Source organism: Piliocolobus tephrosceles, chromosome 17 (assembly GCF_002776525.5).
Source record: "Piliocolobus tephrosceles isolate RC106 chromosome 17, ASM277652v3, whole genome shotgun sequence".
Classification (NCBI taxonomy): domain Eukaryota; kingdom Metazoa; phylum Chordata; class Mammalia; order Primates; family Cercopithecidae; genus Piliocolobus; species Piliocolobus tephrosceles.
The window spans coordinates 11,862,998-11,889,845 of record NC_045450.1 but is presented as its reverse complement, the minus strand read 5'-3'; the positions used below and the strand labels follow the sequence as shown (position 1 = coordinate 11,889,845).

The 26,848-nt window shown below is 42.5% G+C and overlaps 1 protein-coding gene, 1 long non-coding RNA gene and 1 pseudogene across 9 annotated transcripts in view; 2 read left to right on the top strand and 1 right to left on the bottom strand.

Annotated features, from left to right (window-relative positions):
* GSPT1 (G1 to S phase transition 1) overlaps nt 1-26,848 on the top strand; it is a 48,097-nt gene that overhangs the window by 11,882 nt on the left and 9,367 nt on the right. For 4 of the 7 annotated variants that reach the window (XM_023231116.3, XM_023231118.3, XM_023231117.3 and 1 more), the window contains exons 2-11: nt 6,624-6,665; nt 6,776-6,817; nt 7,870-8,097; nt 9,671-9,704; nt 13,279-13,356; nt 16,650-16,830; nt 17,457-17,611; nt 17,780-17,920; nt 19,150-19,243; nt 21,284-21,364. In XM_023231116.3, coding sequence (XP_023086884.1) covers nt 6,796-6,817; nt 7,870-8,097; nt 9,671-9,704; nt 13,279-13,356; nt 16,650-16,830; nt 17,457-17,611; nt 17,780-17,920; nt 19,150-19,243; nt 21,284-21,364 — 1,014 coding nt within the window. In that variant the 5' untranslated portion in view covers nt 6,624-6,665; nt 6,776-6,795. The remainder of the gene's footprint in view (nt 1-6,623; nt 6,666-6,775; nt 6,818-7,869; nt 8,098-9,670; nt 9,705-13,278; nt 13,357-16,649; nt 16,831-17,456; nt 17,612-17,779; nt 17,921-19,149; nt 19,244-21,283; nt 21,365-26,848) is intronic. The other 3 variants (XM_023231113.3, XM_023231115.3, XM_023231114.3) reach the window with 3 other exon arrangements.
* On the top strand, nt 95-717 carry LOC111555225 (annotated as a pseudogene).
* LOC111555227 overlaps nt 4,511-26,848 on the bottom strand; it is a 48,204-nt gene continuing 25,866 nt past the window's right edge. The window contains exons 2-4 of one of the 2 annotated variants that reach the window (XR_002735459.1): nt 9,039-9,156; nt 8,463-8,532; nt 4,511-5,284 (exon numbers count right to left, since the gene is read on the bottom strand). This is a non-coding gene — a long non-coding RNA (uncharacterized LOC111555227). Of the gene's footprint in view, nt 5,285-7,156; nt 7,209-8,462; nt 8,533-9,038; nt 9,157-26,848 lie in introns of those variants that run through there. The other variant, XR_002735460.1, reaches the window with a different exon arrangement.

Sequence of the window (26,848 nt, the reverse complement as noted above, 5' to 3'; positions counted from 1 at the left end):
AAAATAAAAAAATTACACAGGCGTGGTGGTGTGCGCCTATTGTCCCAGCTATTTGGGAGGCTGAGGCAGGGGTATCACTTGAACACGGGAGGCAGAAGTTGCAGTGAGTCGAGGTCGCGCCACTGCACTCCAGCCTGGCGACAGAGCAAGACTCTGTCTCAAAATAAATAAAATAAAATAAAATGAGTCAGGAAGGACGTTGGTGTTGAGGTTGGCATACATATCAAGGACAGTAACTACCATGGCTCCCGAAGTATTGCCAAAGCCTCAGGTGCATGGCCTTCTGGCCAAGCGTCTGCAACTTCATATGTTTGGAGCATTCATGGTATCCGTGGGGATTGCTGCTTTGTGTAAGTTTGGTGTGGCTGAACCAAGAAAGAAGGCATAAGCAGATTTCTACAGAAATGACGAGATTTTGAGGAGATGAGGAAGGCTGGTATCTTTCAGAGTGTAAAGTCATCTTGGAATATAAATAATTTCTTCAGGTTGATTTACTTAGAAGTTTGTCACTGATTAGTGTTCCTGAACACATGAATATGTGGGCTAAGAAATAGTTCCTCTTGATAAACAATTAAACAAATAAATAAATAAAACTAACCATTTTAAAGTGAACAATTCAGTGACATTTAGTACATTCACACCGTGTTGTACAACCAGCATTTCTATATAGTTCTAAAGCATTTTCTTTTTTTTTTTTGGGAGACAGGGTCTCATCCCGTCGTCCAGGTTGGAGTGCAGTGGTGCCATCTTGGTTCACTGTAACCTCCCTCTACCTCCTGGGTTCAAATGATCTTCCCACCTCAGCATCCCAAGTAGCTGGCGCTACAGATATGTGCCACCACGCCCAGCTACTTTTTATTTTTTTTGAGACAGAGTCTCACTGTTATGCCCAGGCTGAAGTGCAGTGGTGCGATCTCAACTCACTGCAGCCTCTGCCTCCCAGGTTCAAGATTCAAGATTCAGCCTCCTGAGTAGCTGGGATTATAGGCACCTGTCACCACCCCAGCTAATTTTTGTATTTTTAGTAGAGACGGGGTTTCACAGTGTTGGCCAGGCTGGTCTCAAACCCCCGACCTCAGGTGCTCCACCTGCCTCAGCCTCCCAAAGTGCTGGGATTACAGTCATGAGCCACCATGCCTGACCTGATAACTGGATCTTAAAATTGATAGTTAAAATTTGATTGTGGTGAAACAACACAAACACCACATATTCTGTGATTCCCTTGATATGAAATATTCAGAAGAGGTAAATCCACATAGACAGAAAACAGACTGACTGGTGGCTGCCAGAAGCTAGGATAGAGTGTGGGCAGTAACTGCTGAATGAATATGGGTTTCCTTTTGAGTTATTAAAGTATTTTGGAAGCTGGGCACGGTGGCTCACACCTGTAATCCTAGCACTTTGGGAGGCTGAGGTGGGTGGATTGCTTGAGCTCAGGAGTTGGAGACCAGTCTGGGGAACCTATTGAAACCCCATCTCTATAAAAAATTTAAGGCCAGGTGCGGTGGCTCATGACTGTAATCCTAGGACTTTGGGAGGCTGAGGTGGGCAGATCACATGAGGTCAGGAGTTTGAGACCAGCCTGGCCAACATAGTGAAACCTTATCTCTACTAAAACTACAAAAATTAGCTGGGTGTGGTGGCACACGCCTGTAGTCCCAGCTACTCGGGACTTCAAGCTGGAGAATCGCTTGAACCTGGGAAGTGGAGGTTGCAGTGAGCCGAGACCACGATATTGCACTCCAACCTGGGCGACAGAGCGAGACTCCATCTCTAAAAAAAAAAAAAAGATCCAGTTTATCATCTGTATCACAGGCAGTACTCGTGTTCTGCTGTCTTCTGGTAAAATCTTTCCACTTCATGTTTTAAAATTTGTGGTAATGTACCAAGTATCATAGCCAATTCATTAATCTTCCTTTATTATAAATTATACTATTAGTTTTGCCTTTTTTTTTTTGTTTTAAAGACAGAGTTTCGCTCATGTTGCCCAGGCTGGAGTGCAATGGTACGATCTCAGCTCACAGCAACTTCCGCCTTCTGGGTTCAAGTGATTCTCTTGCCTCAGCCTCCCAAGTAGCTGGGATTACAGGCATGAGACATCATGCCTGGCAAATTTTTGTATTTTTAGTAGAGTCGGGGTTTCCTCATATTGGTCAGGCTGGTCTCAAACTCCTGACCTCGGGTGATCCGCCCACCTCGGCCTCCCAAAGTGCTGGCATTACAGGTGTGAGCCACCATGCCCAGCCTAATTTTTCCTCTTTTTTTTGAGACAGGGTCTCATTCTTTCACCCAGGCTAGAGTGCAGTGGTGCAATCTTGGCTCACTGTGACCTCTGCTACCCAGGCTCAAGCAGTTCTCTTGCCTCCGCTTCCTGAGTAGCTGGGACTACAAGCATGAACCACCATGTCCAGCCTAATTTTTATATATATATATTTTTTGCAGAGATGGGGTTTTGCCATGTTGCCCAGGCTGGTCTCAAACTTAGTTTTTCCTTTTAATTTGGGGCATGGCAGTTGCACTCAGTGGTAAACTCTGACAGCTTTCCCACTTACAACAATTGTTCCATTTTTAAATAGTTAATAAGGGTGTGTTTCTAAACATAGAGATAACGTTGGAAAATTTGAAACTGTAATTTCATTCCTTGAGAGGGTTCTAACTTCTTTTACTAGCAGCTGTGAACCATGCAGGATGTGAGAAATTACACCCTAATCATCTATTTCCTAGCCATGAACAGTTCAACCTAGGAAGAGTCTAAGCCCAGGCTCATTAGTAGCCAGTAAAATCTGGACATTGTATGCATCATGAATAAGACCAGAGAAGAATGAAGAAGTAAGGGTTTACTGTGGATGTATGAAGACAGCGTAGAAATATATCGGTTTTATTTTTATTTTTTAAGACAGAGTGTCGGCCGGGCGCGGTGGCTCAAGCCTGTAATCCCAGCACTTTGGGAGGCCGAGGCGGGCGGATCACGAGGTCAGGAGATCGAGACCATCCTGGCTAACATGGTGAAACCCTGTCTCTACTAAAAAATACAAAAAACTAGCCGGGCGAGGTGGCGGGCACCTGTAGTCCCAGCTACTCCGGAGGCTGAGGCAGGAGAATGGCGTAAACCCGGGAGGTGGAGCTTGCAGTGAGCTGAGATCTGGCCACTGCACTCCAGCCTGGGCGGCAGAGCGAGACTCCATCTCAAAAAAAAAAAAAAAAAAAAAGAAAAGACAGAGTGTCACTGTCTTACCCAGGCTGGAGTGCAGTGGTGCAATCACTATTCATTGCAACCTTGACCTCCCGGGCTCAGCCGCCCGAGCAACTGGGACTGTAGGTGCATGCCACCACTCCTGACAGATTTTTTTTTTTTGGTACAGATGGGGTTTTGCCGTGTTGCCCAGGCTGGTCTCAGACTCTTGCCATTCTCCCACCTTGGACTCCCAGAGGTTCGGGACTACAGGTGTGAGCCACCATGCCCAACCTATTTGCAACTTACAATCCATTGTAAGTTGAGGAGCCATCTGTATTGTAAATCTAATAGCTGGTGCCAGGAACTAAGTGGTCAGGTGTAAGTATTGTTTTGTTTTAAAAAGCTGTTACAGTTAGTGATACTCTCGAGAGTGGTGAGGAAGCCCACCATACCAGTCATTTTCCTGCTTTAACGTACAGTACATCATAACTGTGTGTCCACCAGAGCTTACTTTACTTGAATACTGATTTTCAGCAGGGGCTATCTGAGGAAGGGGAGGATGGCACTTGCATAACTTGGAAATGCCTGCAGTTGATTCTGCTGTGCCTGTATGTTAGATGGTAGTGATTACCGGATCTGTTTCCTAGGGCTTTTGGTGGGGATGAGCTAGCAGTCGGCACATAGGGCTCCATAAAAATTAGTTAAAGCAAATTGCTACCACCACCACCCACGCCCTACACAATATGGATTTGTGAGTACTTTTTATCCTTGTCTGGCCCATAATAGATACTCGGTACACACACATACACACACACATGCATTTTTTATTAATTTTTCTTTTTTTTTTTTTTTTTTTTTTTTTGAGACGGAGTCTCGCTCTGTCGCCCAGGCTGGAGTGCAGTGGCCTGATCTCAGCTCACTGCAAGCTCTGCCTCCCGGGTTCACGCCATTCTCCTGCCTCAGCCTCCCGAGTAGCTGGGACTACAGGCGCCCGCCAACACGCCCGGCTAATTTTTTGTATTTTAGTAGAGACGGGGTTTCACCGTGTTAGCCAGGATGGTCTCGATCTCCTGACCTCGTGATCCGCCCGTCTCGGCCTCCCAAAGTGCTGGGATTACAGGCTTGAGCCACCGCGCCCGGCCCTAATTTTTCTTTTTTTTTTTTTTGAGAAGGAGTTTCACTCTTGTTGCCCAGGCTAGAGTACAGTGTCGTGATCTTGGCTCACTGTAACCTCCACCTCCCGGGATCAAGTGATTCTCCTGCCTCAGCCTCCCGAGTAGCTGGGATTACAGGTGTGCGCCACGCTCGGCTCATTTTTTTGTATTTTCAGTAGAGACACGGTTTTGCCACATTGGCCAGGCTGGTCTTGAACTCCCGAACTCAAATGATGCCCCCCACCTCGGCCTCCCAAAGTGTTGGGATTGCAGGTGTGAGCCACTGTGTCTGACTGATACTCAATACATATTGATAGGATTGAGTTGGAGTAGTTACATAGCAGATGGAGACTGACATTTGTTGAATATGCCAGGAGTTCTTTAACTGACACTAAACAAATTATTCTCCCATTCCTCCCATAAACCCCTCAACAATCCTCTAAGGTAGATGAAATTCCCACAATTGCAGTGGAATAAGTGCATTCACAGCTTGTCGTAAGCCAGGAGTTAAGCCTAGGAGTCAGCTTAGTTCCAGGGTTTGAGAGTACTCCATGCTGTCACCTCCTTCTTAGGGTGGCCTGTGAACTTGATTCTCTCAGTACTGCCTGGCTTTCTCTGAAAATTGAGTAGTTTTTCCTTATCTTACCCTTAAACTTTTCTTCAAAATGGAAAAGCAAAAAAAGGTTAAATCTGTATTGTGTTTGAAGTACAGTTTCGGTCTCCTTCCAAACCAGGTTCAAATGGGTTTCCCCCCGTTTGTTAATGTCCTGCTCATCCCACAGCTTGGGGTCATCTTAGACCTTGTACTCTCCCTTTCTCCCAACTCCTGTCAGGTGTAGCCCGCCTGCCCTTCCAGTTGTATTGCTTGGTTGTCCCCATGGCATGCTTTCTTGCAGTGGTGATGTGGGTCTTCCTGCCTGTGGGGTCTTCCCCACTCTAGTTCATGTAGTTTAAGCTGCAAGAAAAAGATCTTCCTAAGTGACAATCTGAGCCTGTCACTTAAAAAATAAAAAAACAATTTGGTTGTCCTTTACCTATCAGGGACAGGAAATTACTTTACTCAACATTTGATGCTATTGAAGGTTGGGCCCAAAACACTTTCTCTTGACTCTTACAGGTATTGATCCTTTCCGGGCAATGATTTTACAGGTTACAAATTCATTATTTTTTCATACTTGCTGTGCATGATTCATATGATTTAATTCTTTGGTGTCTTTTTCTATTGTGGAGATTGTTTACAGCAGGGGCACATTCATATTGGAGTATAATTTAGGTATGTCTGTATCTGACAAACTAAAATCCAAAAAGCAAACTTAGATATTTGGTTATTAGTATGTATTTCTTCTACATCTCTTCCAGTAATGTCATAAATAAATTTGCAGTGTGGCAACTGGAAACTGGATTGTTGCTTGGTCTTAGAGTTCTAGTGTAGGAAAAAACTGGCATCACTGGAATCACCTTTTCTGCAGATGTTTTTAACGGCTTATATGTATTTCAGGACTTTATACAAATGTCATTTATCTTACAGGTATCTGATTTATTCAGGGATTTTGATGAGTATGGAATATTAAAATGGGCTAATCACAGGCTGGGTGCGGTGGCTCAAACCTGTAATCCCAGCACTTTGGGAGGCCAAGGTGGGCGGATCACCTGAGGTCAGTAGTTCAAGACCAGCCTGACCAACATGGCAAAACCCTGTCTCTACTAAAAATACAATATTAGCCAGGCATGGTGGCGCATGCCTGTAATCCCAGCTATTCAGGAGACTGAGGCAGGAGAATCGCTTGAACCAGGGAGGTGGAGGCTGTGGTAAGCCGAGATCGTGCCATTCATTGCACTCTAGCCTGGGCAACAAGAATGAAACTCAGTCTCAAAAAAAATAAAAATAAAAATAAAATGCGAATCACAGCTTTCTTGGGCTAGGTTACCAAGAGAGAATCATGGCGAGTAGATGTGTATTTGTTGAGCACATCTGATCTGTGCTGAGCTGCAGATTACTTTGACAGTATTTGTGAAGAAAAAGTTTATAAAGCAAATCAAAAGAATAAGCATGTTTTTATGAATACATTGAAACTACTGAAAATGTTTCAAAATTAGCTTTGATTAGTAGCATTTTGAAAAGTAGGTTAAGCAGAGACTTCTAATTTGAAGGCCTGAGTTAGCTGCCTTGATCGGGGGTTACTGATTGAGGCTTGTGTCGTGTTATTGAACTTCTGTTTTTACTACATATTAAAAGATAAGTGAAATGGATGGATAAGTATCAATTTTTAACAGAACTTATTTCTGTTAAACAGCACCTGTGGAATCCTCTCAAGAGGAACAGTCATTGCGTGAAGGTAATGATGCTCTATTTGAAAGTCTACTTGCGAAAACATTAGGTTGTCTATGCTGTATAAAGCTAGATACTGTTTTGTAAATATACATTATATTTCAATCTCTTGTCTAGGTTCAAATTCAGCTGTTAGCATGGAACTTTCAGAACCTATTGGTAAGAAAATTTCTGACCATATTAATACAGTAATAGGAAACTCTCACTCTCAAGATTTAAGGTGCAAATGTGTTATGATTATTGTAATGCCTACATTTAAGACACATTGAGTCTTTGCTATTAGTATTTAGAAAGTGGAACAAACTAGGCATTAACACTGTCTTGATAAACTTAGAGATTGCAAATAAAATTGAGTGGAGGAATGGTAAAGTCAATTTAAATACCTGTACATGTTCTGTTTTCTTTTTTTGAGATGGAGTCTCGCTCTGTCGCCCAAGCTGGAGTACAGTGGTGTGATCTTGGCTCACTGCAACCTCCGCCTCCCGGCTTCAAATGATTCTCCTGCCTCAGCTTCCTGAGTAGCTAGGATTACAGGCACGCGCCACGACGCCTGGCAATTTTTTTATTTTTAGTAGAGATAGGGTTTCGCCATGTTGGTCAGGCTGTTCTCGAACTCCTGACCTTGTGATCCCGCCCACCTCGGCCTCCCAAAGTGCTGGGATTACAGGTGTGAGCCACCATGCCAGGCCACATGTTCTATTTTTTGGTGAAAAATGTTCTTCCTTTTTATAACTTAATTCTTAAGGGTTTCATGTTCCCAGGGTGATTAAAGTTGATGCCAAAGTTTTATTACTTTAAGAGGAAAAAGAAAATATTTCCTAAATCCTTTCATACTTTTCGTGTGTCACAATTTTTTTCTTGTTACTTTTTTTCTTACTATTAGGGTGTCTCAACACTGGAATAACTAGGCTGTTGGGAATGTTAGCACTCTTGTTTACACTTTGTTTGTCCTCATGAAAATGAAGCTTTGCTAAAATAGCAATCTCAGCCTGTGAGTCAGTGCCCTCTGATCTGATACCAGCAGTGAGTCTGCCTTGAAAGCTGTCAATTACGAAAGAGGTTTTCCTGCTTATGTGTCACTAGGCATTAGGAAATGGACCTACATATGCAAAGTTCCATTTGTTGTTTTAAAGCTTGTGTATTCTAAAGTCTTTAGACTTTATAGATTATAAGTCTTTTTCAGAATACTAAGTTAAAATGTCTTCCTTCAGTAGAAAATGGAGAGACAGAAATGTCTCCAGAAGAATCATGGGAGCACAAAGAAGAAATAAGTGAAGCAGAGCCAGGGGTTGGTTCCTTGGGAGATGGAAGGCCACCAGAGGAAAGTGCCCATGAAATGATGGAGGAGGAAGAGGAGATACCAAAACCTAAGTCTGTGGTTGCACCACCAGGTGCTCCTAAGAAAGAGCATGTAAATGTAGTATTCATTGGGCATGTAGGTAAGCTGCTGTCATAGCAATTAAAGTTACTGGATACATGAAACATAGAACATCCTTTTTAGCTACTTGGAGATGTTTAGTGAAACTGAAGCAAATTAATTGAAAATGTCTTGATTTTTAACTTGCTAGATTTTTTTTAGCTGGCAAAAAAATGCAAGTACTTTTTTCTTGAAATTTAGGCAAATGAATAATTCTGTAATGGCATAGATGCTGAAAGAAAAACTTCAGTATATTATATGTAACATAGAATTAGTCTGTTGACCATTGATGGTGGTTCAGCATAGATTATATCAATATCTTAGAAAATGTGCCCTTTTTAAATGAACTTCAGTTAACTTTGTTAATTTTAATGTGATAGACCTTACCAGATATCTTAATTTCGTGTGAAGCAGGAAATCAATAATTTGGAGTAACTTCTGGATGCTTGCCAGGTTGCTGGTTTAGAAAAAAACACAAGAACAAATTTATTTAATTTATTCAGATATTATCTGATTATCCGACCTATGTCCAGAATTGTGAGAAAAAAATACAGAATTATGTGTCTTTCATTTCTACTATCTCTGCCTTCCCCCCGAATATGAAACACCATACTCCTTCTTTTAGTAGCAAGAACTCTTTTGAAAGTGTAAAGGAGCGACTGAGCACTGTGGCTCGCGCCTGTAATCCCACCACTTTGGGAGGCCATGGCGGGTGGATCATGAGGTCAGAAGTTCAAGACCAGCCTGGCCAACATGGTGAAACCCTGTCTCTACTAAAAATACAAAAATTAGCCAGGTATGGCAACATGAGCCTGTAATCCCAGCTCCTCTGGAGGCTGAGGCAGGAGAATTGCCTCAGGAGGCAGGTTGCAGTGAACCGAGATAGCACCACTGCACTCCAACTCTGGGCAACGGAGCAAGATTCTGTCGGAGGAAAAAAAAAAGGTGTAAAGGAGCACATACCTTACTTGCTGTAAGTGAAAGCACCTAAATGTAGTTCAGAAGTTCTTCAGCTGCTTTTGCTCTCTGAAACTCCTTCTCGGGAATTTATAGTCAGTTGCTGCTGTGCCTTCAGAGTAATCTGTTAAAAAATTCTTTATCAGTAAAGTATTTCTTAGTGTTTCTTTTTTTTTTCTTTTTTCTTTTTTTTTGAGTCGGAGTTTCACTCTTGTCGCCCAGGCTGGAGTGCAATGGTGTGATCTCGGCTCACTGCAACCTCTGTTTCCCAAGTTCACACGATTCTTCTGCCTCAGCTTCCCAAGTAGCTGGGATTACAGGTGGCCGCCACCATGCCTAGCTAATTTTTTTATTTTTAGTAGAAATGAGGTTTCACCATGTTGGCCAGGCTGGTCTTGAACTCCTGACCTCAGGTGATCTGCCCTCACCGGCCTCCCAAAGTGCTGGAATTACAGGCGTGAGCCACTGAGCCCAGCCTTGAGCCTCATTTTCAAAAGGAGAAAGGTAATGAACTAGGATTTATGCCGCAAATTCATATGGAAGATTTAATTATGTATGTTAAAGGGCACTGTTGTTTGCATATGTGGCCATTGGTTTTTGGTTTTAACCTATGGTTTGCATGTTGATGTTACTTTTAGATGCTGGCAAGTCAACCATTGGAGGACAAATAATGTAAGTCTGTATCTTTTGTTAAATAACAGAGTTAAATTGATTGAATGAATTTTAGGCATTGTAAACCTTCATAAAGTCACACAAAGGAGATAAAACGGGTCCCCCCAGGAAAAATTAAAAATAAAATTACTGGGATGTAATACTGATGTTAAGAAGTGATTTTTGGACTGGTGTGGTGGAACACACCTCTAATCCCAGCATTTTGAGAGGCTAAGGTGGGAGGATCACTTGACTTGAGGTCTGGAGTTTGAAACCAGCCTGGGCAAGACAGTGAGACTCTATCTCTATTTTAATTTTTTTTTAAAAAGTAGTAGTTTTTGTAATGTGATTATTGCTATTGTTAAATGTGTTTCTGAACGCTTTTTACATTTTTTAAAAATAAAAAATGAACATAAAACTCTAGATTATGGGAAATCTTAGTCTGCTTTGCATATAACATACATGGGAATAAAGAAAGCCAGCTCTTAAATCTGGTGAATGGGAGAACTGTTTTTTCCTCATTCATTAGCTCCTTAAATGTATATGGATTTTATAGACAGGTAGACTAGCTAAAATGCTAAGATAATTTTTTGATCGTATGATAGGAATTTCCTAGGTATGAAATGACTGTGGCTGGCTTTTAGTAATGCATTTTAGTATTGACAAATCTTAATAACTAAAAAGTCCTACATTTTTAATTGCTCCTCTAAATTAGACCCATTGCTTCAAACTGTGTCATCAGAGGACCTAGGGGGCTTGCCATCATCTTGTCTAGTTAAAATTTTTTTTTTTTTTTGAGATAGGGTCTCATTCTGTTACCAAGGCTGGAGTGCAGTGGCATGATTTTGGCTCACTGCAGCCTCGACCTCCTGGGCTCAAGCAGTCCTTCCACTTCAGCCTCCTAAGCAGGTGGGATTACAGGTGCATGCGAGCATGCCCAGGCCTGGCTAATTTTTGTGTTTTTTGTAGAGGTGGTGTTTCTCCATATTGCCCAGGCTGGTCTTGACCTCTTGGGGTCAAGTGTTCTGCCCTCCTCTGCCTCCCAAAGTGCTGGGATACAGGTGTGATTAACCACACCTGGCTAATGGTAATTGGTAATCTTGCCAGTTACTTCTGAACATTTCCACAACAGAGACCCTAAGACAGGCTGTTAAACAGGGGTCCTTCACCAGGTCTCTGTGGTTGAAGTGTCACAGCCATATGATGTTATGTTTCAGAACAGTGTATATTTTTTGCTGATGGGCTGTAAGTTTTGGTGGCGTCACACTGGGTTTCTACATGCAAATGCTTATGTGCACTGCACTATAGATGTCTATGTGGAGAACACAGATGAAAGCTATAGGGAAAGGAGGGCTTTGAATTGGATTGAGTCAAGGGAAGTATGCGTTACTAACGAACTATTTTAAAATTATTATCTCATTTTGACAAGTAATAAGACTTACTCGCCTAGACAACATTGTTGCAATTTTTTCTCTTTTCTATAGTACCTACATTTACATTTACTTGTTATTTTATTTTTAAATTTACTTGGCTAGGCATGGTGGCTCATACCTGTAATCCTAGCACTTTGGGGAGGCCAAGGTAGAAGGATCATTTGAGCCCAGGCTTCAAGAACAACCAGGGCAATATAGTGAGACCCTCATTGCTATAAAAAATAAAAATAAAACTATATTTATTTTAAGAGACAGGGTCGGCCGGGCGCGGTGGCTCAAGCCTGTAATCCCAGCACTTTGGGAGGCCGAGACGGGCGGATCACGAGGTCAGGAGATCGAGACCATCCTGGCCAACACGGTGAAACCCCGTCTCTACTAAAAAATACAAAAAACTAGCCGGGCGAGATGGCGGGCGCCTGTAGTCCCAGCTACTCGGGAGGCTGAGGCAGGAGAATGGTGTAAACCCGGGAGGCGGAGCTTGCAGTGAGCTGAGGTCCGGCCACTGCACTCCAGCCTGGGCGACAGAGCGAGACTCCGTCTCAAAAAAAAAAAAAAAAAGAGAGACAGGGTCTTGCTGTGTTGCCCGGGCTGGAGCGTAGTGGCTATTTATATGGCGGATCATAACACACTATAGCTTCAAACTCCTGTGCTCAACTGATCCTCCTACCTCAGCCTCTCAAGTAGTTGGGACTACACGCTTGCACCACCATGCCCACCTTTATATTTACTTTAAAAAACAAAATAAACAAAAACCTTCTATATTCTGAAATAATTTTAGATTTACGGAATGATTGCAAAAACACTACAGGAAGTTCCTGTCATTCATCCTGTCCTGATGTTAACATCTTATAACCATAGTAATTCATCAGAACTTCCTTATTACTGGTGAAATTAGGCATGATTACTTGGTTAAGGTGTCATCTGTCAAGATTGTCCACTATAAGGTTATTGTTTTCCCTTTTCTATTTTTTTTTTTTGAGACTGAGTCTCATTGTATCGCCCAGGCTGGAGTGCAGTGGTGCGATCATGGCTCATTGCAACCTCTGCCTCCAGGGTTCAAGCAATTCTCCTGCCTTAGTGTCCCAAGTGGCTGGGATTATAGGCATGCACCACCACGTCTGGCTAAGTTTTTTGTATTTTTAGTAGAGAGGAGGTTTCACTATGTTGGTCAGGCTGGTCTTGAACTCCTGACCTTGTGATCCGCCCACTTCGGCCTCCCAAAGTGCTGGGATTATAGGCATGAACCACCACACCAGGTCACTTTGTCTGATAATTTGAGACTGTAAATATCCTTTTTCCACTTACACTTTCCATAATTTTAGCATCCACCAGTGGTACCTTTAACTATTTTCTAGCCAGGCATGGTGGCTCTCACATCTGTAATCCCAGCACTTTGGGAGGCCGAGGTGGGCAGATCACTTGAGGTCAGGAGTTCGAGACCAGCCTGACCAACATGGTGAAACCCATTCTCTACTAAAAATACAAAAACTTAGCCTGGCATGGTGGTACATGCCTGTAATCCCAGCTGCTTGAGAGACTGAGACAGGAGAATCGCTTGGACCCAGGAGGAGGAGGTCGCAGTAAGCTGAGACCACGCCGCTGCACTCTACCCTAGGCGACACAGCGAGACCCTGTCTCAAAAAAAAAAAAAAATCTGGCCAGGCGCAGTGACTCACGCCTGTAATCCCAGCACTTTGGGAGGCCGAGGTGGGTGGAGCATCTGAGGTGAGGAGTTTGAGAGCAGCCTGGTCACCATAGTGAAACCCTGTCTCAACTACAAGTACGAAAATTAGCCGGGCATGGTGGTGGATGCCTGTAATCCCAGCTACTTGGGAGGCTCAGGCAGGAGAATCACTTGAACCCGGGAGACAGAGGTTGCAGTGAGCCGAGATTGTGCCATTGCACTCCAGCTGGATGACAAGAGCGAAACTCCATCTCAAAAAAAAAAAATATATATATATATATATATATTTTTTTAATATATATTTTTAATATATTTTTTTAATATGTATTTTTTATATATTTTTTTTTGAGATGGACACACACACATAAAATAACTATTTTCTGGAGTTGAAATTCCCCTCGACGATTTTCACATTTTCCTAATTCCACTGAGTAATTTGTGAATAATTGTTTACTTTTTTTTCTTTAAATGTTTTCAGGTATTTGACTGGAATGGTTGACAAAAGGACACTTGAAAAGTATGAAAGAGAAGCTAAAGAAAAAAACAGAGAAACTTGGTATAGTAAACTTTAATGACATTATAAACTACTTTTAAGGAAACGATGCCCACTTAGTGCTTTTGGAGCCTATTAAAATATAAATTGTTGAAGTCTAAAATGGTATCACAACAAAGGAAATTTCCCCTCTCCTCATAATACACAGTAGATGAGTTCCTAATGACTTAATAACACACAGAGAAATTTGGAAACAATCCATACATCTGGTGATAGACTTGTTGAAAATATTATAAACCATCCATTTAATTGGGTCATTCTGCAACCACTGAAAACTTACATTTACATAATTTATAGTAGCCATGAATAGAACTTGCATTGTGGTGGCAGTTGGGGGGAAGCAGGACACATCCCTGTGCTTAAGATATGACCATTATGTAAATAAATGCTGGAAATAAAATGGAATGGAATTATTGACAGTAGTTGCCTTTGAATGGTGAGACAGTCAACTTTTTTCTGCTTTCTAACCTTACTACTTTTATTTTTAAAAAGTTAGCAAGCCTTATCTCAATGGGATATTGATGGTCATTTAAAAAAAAAATTATATTCCTCTATAATCGGGAAAAATGCTAGTCAGTGTTATAAAAAATTGAGGACATGCTATGAAGTACAGATGATGAGGTAAGCTAAATTCATGCTTACTATTATGGATGGTTTGAATTTATATAAATTTTGACTTGGCAGTGTAATATTGAAGCAATTTTTAGCAAGTAGCCATTGCTCCCACATGGTGCGTTAGTGGCTTTCACTTTTCAAAAATATCTGAGGACATTTATTTTTTATTTTATTAAAAAGTTTTAGGCCTGGCACAGTGGTTTATGCCTGTAATCCCAGCACTTTGGGGGACCAAGGCGGACGGATCACGAGGTCAGGAGATCTAGACCATCGTGGCTAACACGGTGAAACCCCCTTCTCTGCTAAAAATACAAAAAATTAGCTGGGCGAGGTGGCAGGCGCCTGTAGTCTTAGCTACTCAGGAGGCTGAGGCAAGAGAATGGCGTGAACCTGGGAGGCGGAGCTTGCAGTGAGCCCGAGATCATGCCACTGCACTCCATCCTGGGCAACAGAGTAAGACTCCCTGTCCAAAAAAAAAAACAACTTTTACTGGGCCAGGTGTGGTGACTCACGCCTGTAATCTCAGCACTTTGGGAGGCAAGGCAGGCAGATCATCTGAGGTCGGGAGTTTGAGACCACCCTGGCCAACATGGTGAAACCTTGTCTCTACTAAAACTACAAAAATGGCTGGGCGCAGTGGCTCACGCCTATAATCCCAGCTCTTTGGGAGGCCGAGGCAGGCGGATCACCTGAGGTCAGGAGTTCGAGACCAGCCTGACCAACATGGAGAAACCCTGTCTCTACTAAAAATACAAAATTAGCTGGGCGTGGTGGCACATGCCTCTTATCTAATCTACTGGGGAAGCTGAGGCAGGAGCATCACTTGAACCCGGGAGGCGGAGGTTGCAGTGAACCGAGATCGGGCCGTTGCACTCCAGCCTGGGCAACAAGAGCGAAACTCCATCTCAAAAAAAAAAAAAAAAACTACAAAAATTAGGAAGGTGTGGTGGTGGGCACCTGTAATCCCAGCTACCTGGGAGCCTGAGGCAGGAGAATCGCTGAAACCTGGGAAGCAGAGGTTGCAGTGAGCCGAGATGGTGGTACTGCACTCCAGCCTGGGCCAGAGTGTGACTCCGTCTCAAAAAAAAAAAGGGGGCCAGGCATGGCCTGGGCTCTGTCGCCCAGGCTGGAGTGTAGTGGCTCCATCTCCGCTCACTGCAAGCTCTGCCACCCGGGTTCACACCATTCTCCTGCCTCAGCCGCCTGAGTAGCTGGGACTACAGGTGCCCGCCACCACGCCCGGCTAATTTTTTGTATTTTTAGTAGAGACAGGGTTTCACCGTGTTAGCTAGGATGGTCTTGATCTCCTGACCTCGTGATCCACCCGCCTTTGCCTCTCAGAGTGCTGAGATTATAGGTGTGAGTCACCGCGCCCATCCAAAAAAGTTGTATTAACCCTTTGACTCTCAAGACACCCATTATTTGTGTTGTATTTTGTGCCATGTGAGTATAAAAATGAAGTAATAAGGGAGCTCATTATCACTTAACACACAGTGATATTGGCATTTTGTACTTTGTTCTTCTGTGTATGTTGTCAACTTGTCATAAAATAATGTTCTAGACTGTATAATTGTGTTTATATAAAAGCTCCAAGCGTTTGAATCAAAACAATACATTTTTTCAGTTTTCTTTTTTTTGAGACAGAGTCTCACTGTGTCACCAGGCTGGAGTACAGTGGTGCAATCTCAGCTCACTGCAATCTCCGCCTCCTGGGTTCAAGCGATTCTCCTGCCTCAGCCTCCCGAGTAGCTGGGATTACAGGCACGCGCCACCATGCCCGGCTAATTTTTATATTTTTAGTAGAGACGGGGTCTCACCATGTTGGCCAGAATGGTCTCGATCTCTTGACCTCAGGTGATCTGCCTTGCCTCGGACTCCCAAAGTGCTGGGATTATAGGCATGAGCCACTGTGCCCGGCCCCCTTTTTTTTGAGACAGAGTCTCGCTCTGTTGCCCAGCCTGAAGTGCAGTGGCACGATCTCAGCTCACTGCAACCTCTACTTCCCAGCTTCAAGCGATTCTCCTGCCTCAGCTTCCGAAATAGCTGTGACTATAGGTATGCACTACTATGCCCAATTTTTGTATTTTTAGTAGAGATGAGGTTTTGTCGTATTGGCCAGGCTGGTCTCAAACTCCAGACCTCAGGTTATCTGCCAGCCTCACCCTCCCAAAGTGCAGGGATTACAGGCGTGAGCCACTGCGCCCAGCCCTATTCTTTCAATTTCTTCGTTTACTTTTTTTTCTTTTAATTTGAGATGGAGCGTCTCCCTGTCGCCCATGCTGGAGTGCAGTGGCACGATCTTGGCTCACTGCAAGCTCCGCCTCCTGAGTTCAAGCGATTCTTCTGCCTCAGCCTCCTAAGTAGGTGGGATTACAGGTGGGCGCCTCCACACCCGGCTAATTTTTGTATTTTCAGTAGAGACGTGGCGTCACCATGTTGGTCAGGCTGGTCTCAAACCCCTGACCTCGTGATCCGCGGCCTTGGCCTTCAGAAGTGCTAGGATTACAGGTGTGACCCACCGCGCCGGGCTCAGTTTTAATTTCACCAGTCTTGTTCATGATTTAGTTGTTGTGTGATAGACATAAAGCTGGATGTCGTCAATTATATCTTTAATGGTGAAGAATATCCTAAAAATTCTGATGTTCTTAGGAATATTATTCTTTTTTTAAAAATTATTTCAGGTACTTGTCTTGGGCCTTAGACACAAATCAGGAAGAACGAGACAAGGGTAAAACAGTAGAAGTGGGTCGTGCCTATTTTGAAACCGAAAAGAAGCATTTCACAATTCTAGATGCCCCTGGCCACAAGAGTTTTGTCCCAAATATGATTGGTGGTGCCTCTCAAGCTGACCTGGCTGTGCTGGTAAGAAGACATTTCCAGTCCGTCTAATTTGTTAGTAGCCCCACTTAGGTCTTTAAATTTGAATTTATCTTCTAAAAGCTCAAATTCAGGATGCAGTGAAATATAATGATGTACACTGTCACAGTTTTCATCTTACTAATCTCTTCAAGAACTCTTCAAAATTTGATTTACTTCTGAAAATATATTTTACCTTTTCTCTCCTGTTGCTGTTACCTATTACCATGTCAGATCTTAGTCTCTATTAAATGCCAAGTCCGCCGTTAGGCGCCGTGGGTAAAAGATGAATAGGAAACCATCTGTTTCATGTGGTCTTCAGTGGTTTTGCAATTTTCACAATGTACTGGTAGTAGATCACTTTTTTTTTTTTTTTTGTAGTTACAAGGTCTAGAAAGTAAATGTTGGAATTTTAAAATATGCAGGTATACGAGATTTTGGGAATGTGGGGGATTGGAAGCATTTAGACATTGTTTGATTTGTGACATTCAAAAGCAGGTACGTCATAACTCATTTGCTTCTATTTTCTTGCAAAAAAAAAACTTGTGATATAACTGAAAGGAAAGATGTTTTACTGCCATAAGGGTATGCCTGAAGGCGTAGGAGTAAACTGTTTCCTTTCTTGGAATTAGGTAATCTCAGCCAGGAAAGGAGAGTTTGAAACTGGATTTGAAAAAGGAGGACAGACAAGAGAACATGCGATGTTGGCAAAGACAGCAGGTGTAAAACACCTAATTGTGCTAATTAATAAGATGGATGATCCAACAGTAAATTGGAGCAATGAGAGGTGAGCGTAGATGTCTGGTATTTTATGTGAGTGGGACTACGGATTTAGGTTTTGTTATTGTACGCCTTTTTCTCTAGGGCTTTTCTAAACCTTAATCTGTTTACTTAGGAAACTAGAGTTCTTGGTTTACATTATAATTGAGTTATTTTGGTTATATTATAATTGTAGATATGAAGAATGTAAAGAGAAACTAGTGCCATTTTTGAAAAAAGTTGGCTTCAATCCCAAAAAGGACATTCACTTTATGCCCTGCTCAGGACTTACTGGAGCAAATCTCAAAGAGCAGTCGGATTTCTGTCCTTGGTACATGTAAGTAACTGTTTTTTCCTTTTTTTAAAAAGGAAAAGGATGTTACTACTTAAATTACTTATAAAGACATACGCTGAGTAACATGTTAACATATGCTATTGAGCATACATCTTTATAAGTAGTTTAAGAGAATATTAACTGTAACCTTGGTTTTAAAAATACTTAGATCTTTGCCCATTTTTAAGCTGGGTTGTCGTTTTGTTGATGAGTCCTAAGAGTTCTTTTTAACACCGGCCACCAGTCCCTTATCAGCTGCAATCTGATTATAGCAAGTATTTTCTCCCACGTTATGGGTTGCCTTTTTTCACTTCTCGATGGTGTCCTTTGAAGCACAAAAGGTTTTATTTTTGAAGTTTTTTACATTTAGGTGTGTATTTTATTTTGAGTTAACTTTTGTGTAAGATGTAAGGTCTGTCTAGGTTCATTTTGTTTTTGTATATTAATTGTTTACACACAATTTGTTGAAAAGACTATTCTTTTTCCATTGAATTGAATTGGCTCCCTCATTGAAAATCAAATGATCATAAATATGAGTTTATTCTTGGACTCTGTGTTTCTGTTTTTTTTTGTTGTTGTTTGGTTTTTTTTGAAACAGGCTTTCACTCTGTTGCCCAGGCTGGAGTGCAGTGGCATGATCTCAGCTCACTGCAACCTCTACCTCCCAGCTCAAGAGGTCCTCCCACCTCAGCCTCCCAAGCTGTAGAGACTATAAGTGCATGCCACCGCACCTGGCTGATTTTTGTATTTTTAGTAGAGACAGGGAGTCACCATGTTGCCCCTGGCTGGTCTGGGACTCCTGGGCTCAAGAGATGCACCTGCTTTTCAGCCTCCCAAAGTGCTTGGATTATAGGCATGAGCCACTGCACCCAGCCAGTACTGTATGTTTAAAGGGGAAATTATTTTATGGAATCTTGGTTTAATAGCTGGAAAAGTCGATAAAAATTAAGTAATATAGTCAATTTATTACATATAGGTTATTTGCTATAAAATATTTTTTTAAATTTTAATAAGTTTATGAGGAAGCCTTATACTGAGCAGTTTTGTAATACTTTTAGTTTTCTGTGGAATAAGTGAGATGAAATGGATAATAAATTGGTTGAATGGGAAAAATACATGAGTAGAATGAAAATATTGTTCTAACCTGTTTAAAGTTATAGTCACGTAACTTAACATTTTGACATTTATGTTGACTTTCTTTTCTTTAATGGATATTGTTGTTATGTTCTCAGTGGATTACCGTTTATTCCATATCTGGATAATTTGCCAAACTTCAATAGATCAGTTGATGGACCAATCAGGCTGCCAATTGTGGATAAGTACAAGGTACCCAAAATGTTAAAGAAATTGGGTTTCTTGGGAGGTGAAATCATTGTTGTGCATTTTGTTTCTAATTATGAAAACTTTTTTTCTTTCTTTTCTTTTCTTTTTGAGACAGAGTCTCACACTCTGTTCTCCAGGCTGGAGTGCAGTGGTGCAATCTGGGCTCACTGCAAGCTCCGCCTTGCAGGTTCACGCCATTGCCCTGCCTCAGCCTCCTGAGTAGCTGGGACTACAGGTACCCGCCACCACGCCTAACTAATTTTTTTTGTATTGTTAGTAGAGACAGGGTTTCACCATGTTAGCCAGGATGGTCTCAATCTCCTGACCTTGTGATCCATTCACCTTGGCCTCCCAAAGTGCAGGGATTACAGGTGTGAGTTACTGCACCTGCCCTTCTTTTTGTTTTTTTGAGATGGAGTCTCATTCTGTCACCCAGGCTACAGTGCAGCGGTGTGATCTCAGCTCACTGCAATCTCTGTCTTCCAGGTTCAGGAGATTCTCCAGCCTCAGCCTCCTAAGTAGCTGGGACTACAGACATGTGCCAGTGCATCTGGCTAATTGTTTTTTGTATTTTTAGTAGAGATGGGGTTTCACAATGTTGGCCAGGCTGGTCTTGAACTCCTAAGCTCAGGTGATCTGCCTGCCTTGGCCTCCCAAAGTGCTGGGATTACAGGCATGAGCCACCATGCCTGGTCCAGAAACTTTATTAACAACATAACATTGATGTCTTTTTCTTACTGGCTTTATATTAGTGGTATAGACAGACCATAATTTATTCAATAAGTTTAGTTTATTTTAGCTGTTTCCAGATGAGCCAGGGATCATATCTCAGTGATAAACTCATAGATGTAGCTGCTGGGCTCAAAGGATTTTCTCATTAAAGTTGATGCATATTGATAAATAGCATCGCAAAAATACTGTGCTAACTTCTGTTACCACTGGCAGCATGAGTGTTCGTTTTACCACAGCCTCACCAGCACTGGATGTTCATCTTAAAAAAATAAACTTCCTTGTTTTTAACTGGATTTCCAACTTGAATTTTTTTTAAGTTTTGCGGTATCAATGTATGTAATGTTTTCCCCTCCTCAAATACATCATTCTTTAATTAGCTCCATTCTAAATTTCTTTAACAAATACTGTTTTTTCCAATTTTATATATGAGGAAACAGGCCTAGAGATCAGGAGAACCTGAATTGATACAAGCAGTTCAGATCTTCCAACATGAATTTCTGTGTTGTTTTCTGCACCTTTTTTTCTTTTTTTTTTTTAGATGGAGTCTCACTCTTTCGCCAGGCTGGTGTGCAGTGGCATGATTTCAGCTCACTGCAACCTCTGCCTCCTGGGTTCAAGCGATTCTCATGCCTCAGCCTTCCGAGTAGCTGGGATTACAGGCATGCACCATCACACCCAGCTAATTTTTGTATTTTTAGTAGAGACGGGGTTTCACCATGTTAGCCAGGATGGGCTCGATTTTCTGACCTTGTAAGCCACCGAGCCCAGCCTGTTTTTTGAGACAGAGTCTTGCTCTGTCTCAAGCTGGAGTCGAGTGGTTCAGTCTTGGCTCATGGCACCCTCTGCCTCCCAAGTTCAAGTGATCCTTCTGCTTCAGCCTCCCGAGTAGCTGGGATTACAGGCATTCCACCATGCCTGGCTAATTTTTGTATTTTTAGTAGAGATGGGGTTTCGCCATATTGGCCAGGCTGGTCTCGAACCCCTGACCTCAGGTGGTCCACCCCTCTCTGCCTCCCAAAGTGTTGGGATTATAGGCATGAGCCACCATACCCATATCCATTTTGCATGCAAAATATGCACCATATTTTCTTTTTAAATCATAGGCATACTGCATTATTAATATGATCATACAAATGCTTATGACAAATTATTATAGAGTATTTGTTACTGAGTTTAAGATGAACCTAAGCCTTCTACTTAAGCAAATGATTTTCCTTTATGAATAAGCAGTATAGTATTTCACTTTGGGCTATTGAGTTGTTATACAGCACCAGTAAGACTGAAACTGGATTTTATTTTACATTTCATCAGGATATGGGCACTGTGGTCCTGGGAAAGCTGGAATCAGGATCTATTTGTAAAGGCCAGCAGCTTGTGATGATGCCAAACAAGGTAAGAATCGGTTATGCTGTTTCCCATCTATTTATTGATTTTTTTTTTTTTTTAAAGAGAGAGGGTCTTGTTCTGTCACTGAGGCAGGAGTGCAGTGGCGCAGTCATAGCTTATTGCAGCCTCAAACTTTCAAGTAATCCTGCCACCTGAGCCTCCCAAGTAGCTGGGACTATAGGCTTGTGCCACTCTGCCTGGCTAATTTTTTTTTTTTTTTTAATAAAAATTGAGATGGGGTCTCACTATGTTGACCAGACTAGTCTCTAACTCCTGGCCTCAACAATCCTCCCGTCTTGGCCCCCCAAAGTGCTAGGATTACAGGCGTGAGCCACCACACCTGACCTCCTTTGTGTTATTTTTGACTGTTCAGTTGCTGATGTTTGCAGATAACCTGAGGCAGGGCTTCTCTAACAGCTCCAAAGATGTTGCTTATGTTGGGCCACATACTTGAGTCATCAGTACCTTCAGATGGGGATTTTGCTAGATTTCAGTGAGAATTTATTTACCATGCTAACTCCAGGCAGAGTAAATTAGAAAAAGAATCCATTATCAAATGTAATATTTAGACATAATTGGCACCTTACAAATTGTATTATCTTGCTTCTTGATGCCTTGTGCATTGGAGATTAGAATATATAGTTTCTTCTAAAATGTTTCTATTTTAAAGCCTGCTTTTTCCTATTATCTTTGCAACCTGAAGGCTAACATTTGAATGAAAATAATTCTCAGGTTGAGTTCTTAGTTAGTTGTTGTTGTTGTTTTGAGACGGAGTCTAGCCCTGTCGCCCAGGCTGGAGTGCAGTGGTGCACTTTCTACTTATTGCAACCTTTGTCTCCCGGGTAGCTGGGATTATAGGCATGCATCACCATATCCGGCTAACTTTTGTAGTTTTAGTAGAGACAGGGTTTCACCATGTTGGCCAGGCTGGTCTCGAACTCCTAACCTTGTGATTTGCCCGCCTGGGCCTCCCAAAGTGCTGGGATTACAGGCATGAGCCACCACACCCAGCCCTTACTCAGTTTTGTCTGTAGAGTTGTCACAGAAATTATGGAGATGAGCCAGGCATGGTGGCTAATACCTAGCACTTTGGGAGTTAGAGGCGGACAGAGCTTGAGCCCAGGAATTGGAGACCACACTGGGCAACGTAGGGAGACTCTGTCTCTATGAAAAGTAAAATTAGCCACTTGTGGTGATACATGCCTGTGGTCCCAGCTATTTGGGAGGTTGAGGCAGGAGGATTGCTTGAGCCCAGGAAGTCAAGACTGCTGTGATTTATGATGTCTGATCATACCACTGCACTCCAGGCTGGGCAACAGAGCAAGACCTTTTCTCAAAAAAAAAAAAAAAAAAAAAGCCATGGAGGTGTAAGGCAGCTTGGTGGTTGCAAGGGGCTGAAGGAGGGAAAGTAGGGAGTGACTGCTTAATGGGTATAGGATTTCTTTTTTGGGACAATGAAGTTTTAGAATTAGATAGTGGTATTGATTGTACAACATGGTGAATACACTAGATGGCACTGAATTGCAAACTAAATGGTTTAAAAGTTAAATGTTATTATTTATATTTTACCAGAATAGAAACAAGTATGATTCTCTAAACATAAGTGAAGTTAGTACTCAGACATATTTGCAAGTGAGGGGCCTTAGTAGCTAGTATAGAGAAAGTGGCTGTTCTCTGTGGAAGCCGTCACTTGATACTAGTCACTAGGCAGATATAGAATGTCCTAGAGTTGAGCAAGTCTCAAAAACTCACTTCAGCCGGGCGCGGTGGCTCACGCCTGTAATCCCAGCACTTTGGGATGCTGAGGCGGGCAGATCACGAGGTCAGGAGATCAAGACCAACCTGGCTAACACGGTGAAACCCCGTCTCTACTAAAAATACAAAAAAATTAGCCGGGCGTGGTGGTGCATGCCTGTAGTCCCAGCTACTCGGAGGCTGAGGCAGGAAAATGGCATGAACCCAGGAGGTGGAGCTTGCAGTGAGCCGAGATGGTGCCACTGCACTCCAACCTGGGCGACAAAGCGAGACTCCGTCTCAAAAAAAAAAAAAAACTCACTTCAGTTTAGTCCTCCTGAATCTCAGTGGAACAGAGCTAGAATAGTTTAAAAGACATAGAGGCGGCCGGCACAGTGGGCCACGCATGTAATCCCAGCACTTTGGGAGGCTGAGGTGGGTGGATCACGAGGTCAGGAGTTCGAGACCAGCTTGGCCAACATAGTGAAACCCCCGTCTCTACTAAAAATACAAAAAATTAGCCAAGTGTGTCAGCGGGTGCCTGTAATCCTAGCTACCCAGGAGTCTGAGACAGGAGAATCGCTTGAACCCGGGAGGTGGAGGTTACAGCGAGCCAAGATCACACCACTGCACACCAGCATGGGCCACAGTGCGAGACTCCGTCTCAAATATAAAATAAAAAAGTGGCAAGACTTTTACAATAAAAAATTCATGGGGTTGGCAACCTATGGAATGAGAGAAAACATTTGCCAATCATATATCTAAATATGGGGTTAATATCTAGAATATATGAAGAACTCCTATAAGTCAACAAAAAAACTAAACAACCCAATTCAAAAATGGGCAAAGGGCTGCAATAGACATTTTTCCAAAGAAGATGTACAAACAGCCAAAACATACATGAAAAGATGCTTAGCACCACTAACCATTAGGGAAATAGAAATCATATCCACAGGGCTGGACGTGGTGGCTTACGCCTATCATCCCTGCACTTTGGGAGAAGCTGAGGCAGGAGGATCACTTGAGTTTTGAGACCAGGCCAGGTCTCTCACTATGTGTAAGATCCCATCTCAGTTAAAAACTTCTTTGGAAAACAAAGTAACATGTGTTGGCAAGGATGTGGAGAATTTGGAACCCTTGTGCACTGTTGGTAATGTAAAATTGTGCCAAGTGCTGTGAAAAAATAATAGCAGTTCCTCAAAAAATTAAACATAAATTTCCCACATAATCCAGCAATACCATTTCTGAGTATATACTCAAAAGAGTTGAAAGCAGAGTCTCAGATATCTGTATAAACATGTTCATAGATGCATTATTCACATTAGCCAGAAGGTGGAAGCAGCCCTGGTGTCCATAAAGGATGAATGGATAAAGCAAGCGAGTTACATGTATGTAATAGAATATTGTACAGCCTTCAAAAGGAAGTTCTGACATAGGCCACAACATGAATGAACCTTGAGGACATTATGCTATGTGAAATAAACCAGTCACAAAAAGACAAATACCGTATGATTCTACTTAAATGAGGTACCTCGAATAGTCACATTTGTCAACTGAAAGTAGGATGGTGGTTGCCAGGGTTTGGGGGAATGGAGAGTTTCAGTTTTGCAAGATAACAAGATTTTAGAGTTCTGAATATTAGTTGTACAATATTATAGTGTATTTAATACTATTGAAATGTACACCTAAAATGGTTATGATGGTAAATTTTGTTACATGTATTTTACCACAGTAAGTAATTAATGGGTTAAATTAAAAATTGGTTTTTTACTTTGATATTTTATGAAACTGTTCTGAGATACAGATAGTGTTTTTTTTTTGTTTGTTTGTTTGTTTTGAGACAGAGTCTCACTCTGTATCCCAGGCTGGAGTGTAGTGACGCGGTCTCGGCTCACTGCAACCTCCACCTCCCGGGTCCCAGTTCAAGCAATGCTCCTGCCTCAGCCTCCCAAGTAGCTGGGATTACAGGAACGTGCCACCATGCCTAGCTCATTTTTGTATTTTTAGTAGAGACGGGGTTTCACCCTGTTGGCCAGGCTGGTCCTGTACTTATGACCTCATGATCCACCTGCCTCGGCCTCCCAAAGTGCTGGGATTACAGGCGTGAGCTACTGCGCCCAGCCAATACAGATTGTTTTTTAGGTGAGTGACTTCTAAACTCGTTTCTTTCTTTCCTTTTTTTTTGAGACGGAGTCTCCTACTGTGGCCCAGGCTGGAGTACACTGGCGCCATCACGGCTCACTGCAACCTCCACCTCCAGGGTTCAAACAATTCTCTGCCTCGGCCTCTCAAGTAGCTGGGATTACAGGTGCCTGCCACCGCGCCTGGCTAATTTTTGTATTTTTAGTAGAGACAGGATTTCACCATCTTGGCAAGGCTGGCCTTGAACTCCTGACATCATGGCCCACCTGCCTCAGCCCCCCAAAGTGCTGGCATTACAGGTGTGCGCCACCCCGCCCGGCCCCCCCCCCCCCCCCCCCTTTTTTTTTCCCTGGAGATGGAGTTTCGCTCTTGTTGCCCAGGCTGGAGTACAGTGACATGATCTCGGCTCACTGCATCCTCTGCGTCCTGGGTTCAAGTGATTCTCCTGCCCAGTCCTCCCCAGTAGCTGGGATTACAGGCACCTGCCACCATGCCCGGCTAATTGCTTTTTTTCTTTTGTATTTTTAGTAGAGACAGGGTTTCACCATGTTGGCCAGGCTGGTCTCAAACTCCTGACTTCAGGTGATCCACCTGCCTCAGCCTCCCAAAGTGCTGAGGCGTGAGCCACTGCACCCGGCCTGCATGGCATTGTTAATGTAGTAAATGTCACTGATGGTAAATTTCATGTGTATCTCCTCTCATATCACTTGTTCAAACCTTACTGCCACAGCCAGCATTGGAAGTACTGAGGAGCAATACTGGCATCAGAACTGGAGGCTTCCATAACTATGTTATTTTTACATTAAAAACTTTTTTTTTTTTTTTTAAAGACAGGGTTTCGCTGTGTCACTCAGGCTACAGTGCAGTGGTGTGATTTTAGCTCACTGCAGCCTTAAACTCCTGGGCTCAGACAGTCCTCATGCCTCAACCTTCCAAGTAGCTGGGCTAAGGGCATGTGGACTACCCAGCTCTATGGACTATTCTGTTAGAAACAAAGAGTTCAGGCTGGGCACAGTGGCTCACGCCTGTAATCTGAGCACTTTGGGAGGCAAAGGTGGGTGGATCACCTGAGGTCAGGAGTTTGAGACCTGCCTGGCCAACATAGTGAAACCTCGTCACTACTAAAAATACAAAAAATTAGCCAGGCGTGGTGGCGGGTGCCTGTAATCCCAGCTACTTGGGAGGCTGAGGCAGGAGAATGGCTTGAACCCAGGAGGCAGAAGTTGCAGTGAGTCAAGATCATACCACTGCACTCCAGCCTGGGCAACAAGAGCAAAAGTCCATCTCAAAAAAAAACAATGCTATGCAGCCATCATCACTATCTAATTCCAGAGCATTTGATCACACTAAAAGGAAATTATGTATTCATTAAATAGGCGATAGACTTTTAAAGCTTAGTTCAATAACTTTTAAGTAGTGCACAATTCTGATATTTGGAGATTGATAGGTAATGGAAGACAGGTTTATTAAATCCTTCATAGAATTCCATAATAATAAAAATTATATCCATGAAACTGAAATCCAAATATTGTGTTTTTGATTTTGAAAAAGTAAAAAAGGCAAATGCTAGTGTATACCGTGTTCTATTTGGAAATGATTAGAATGTGATATTTA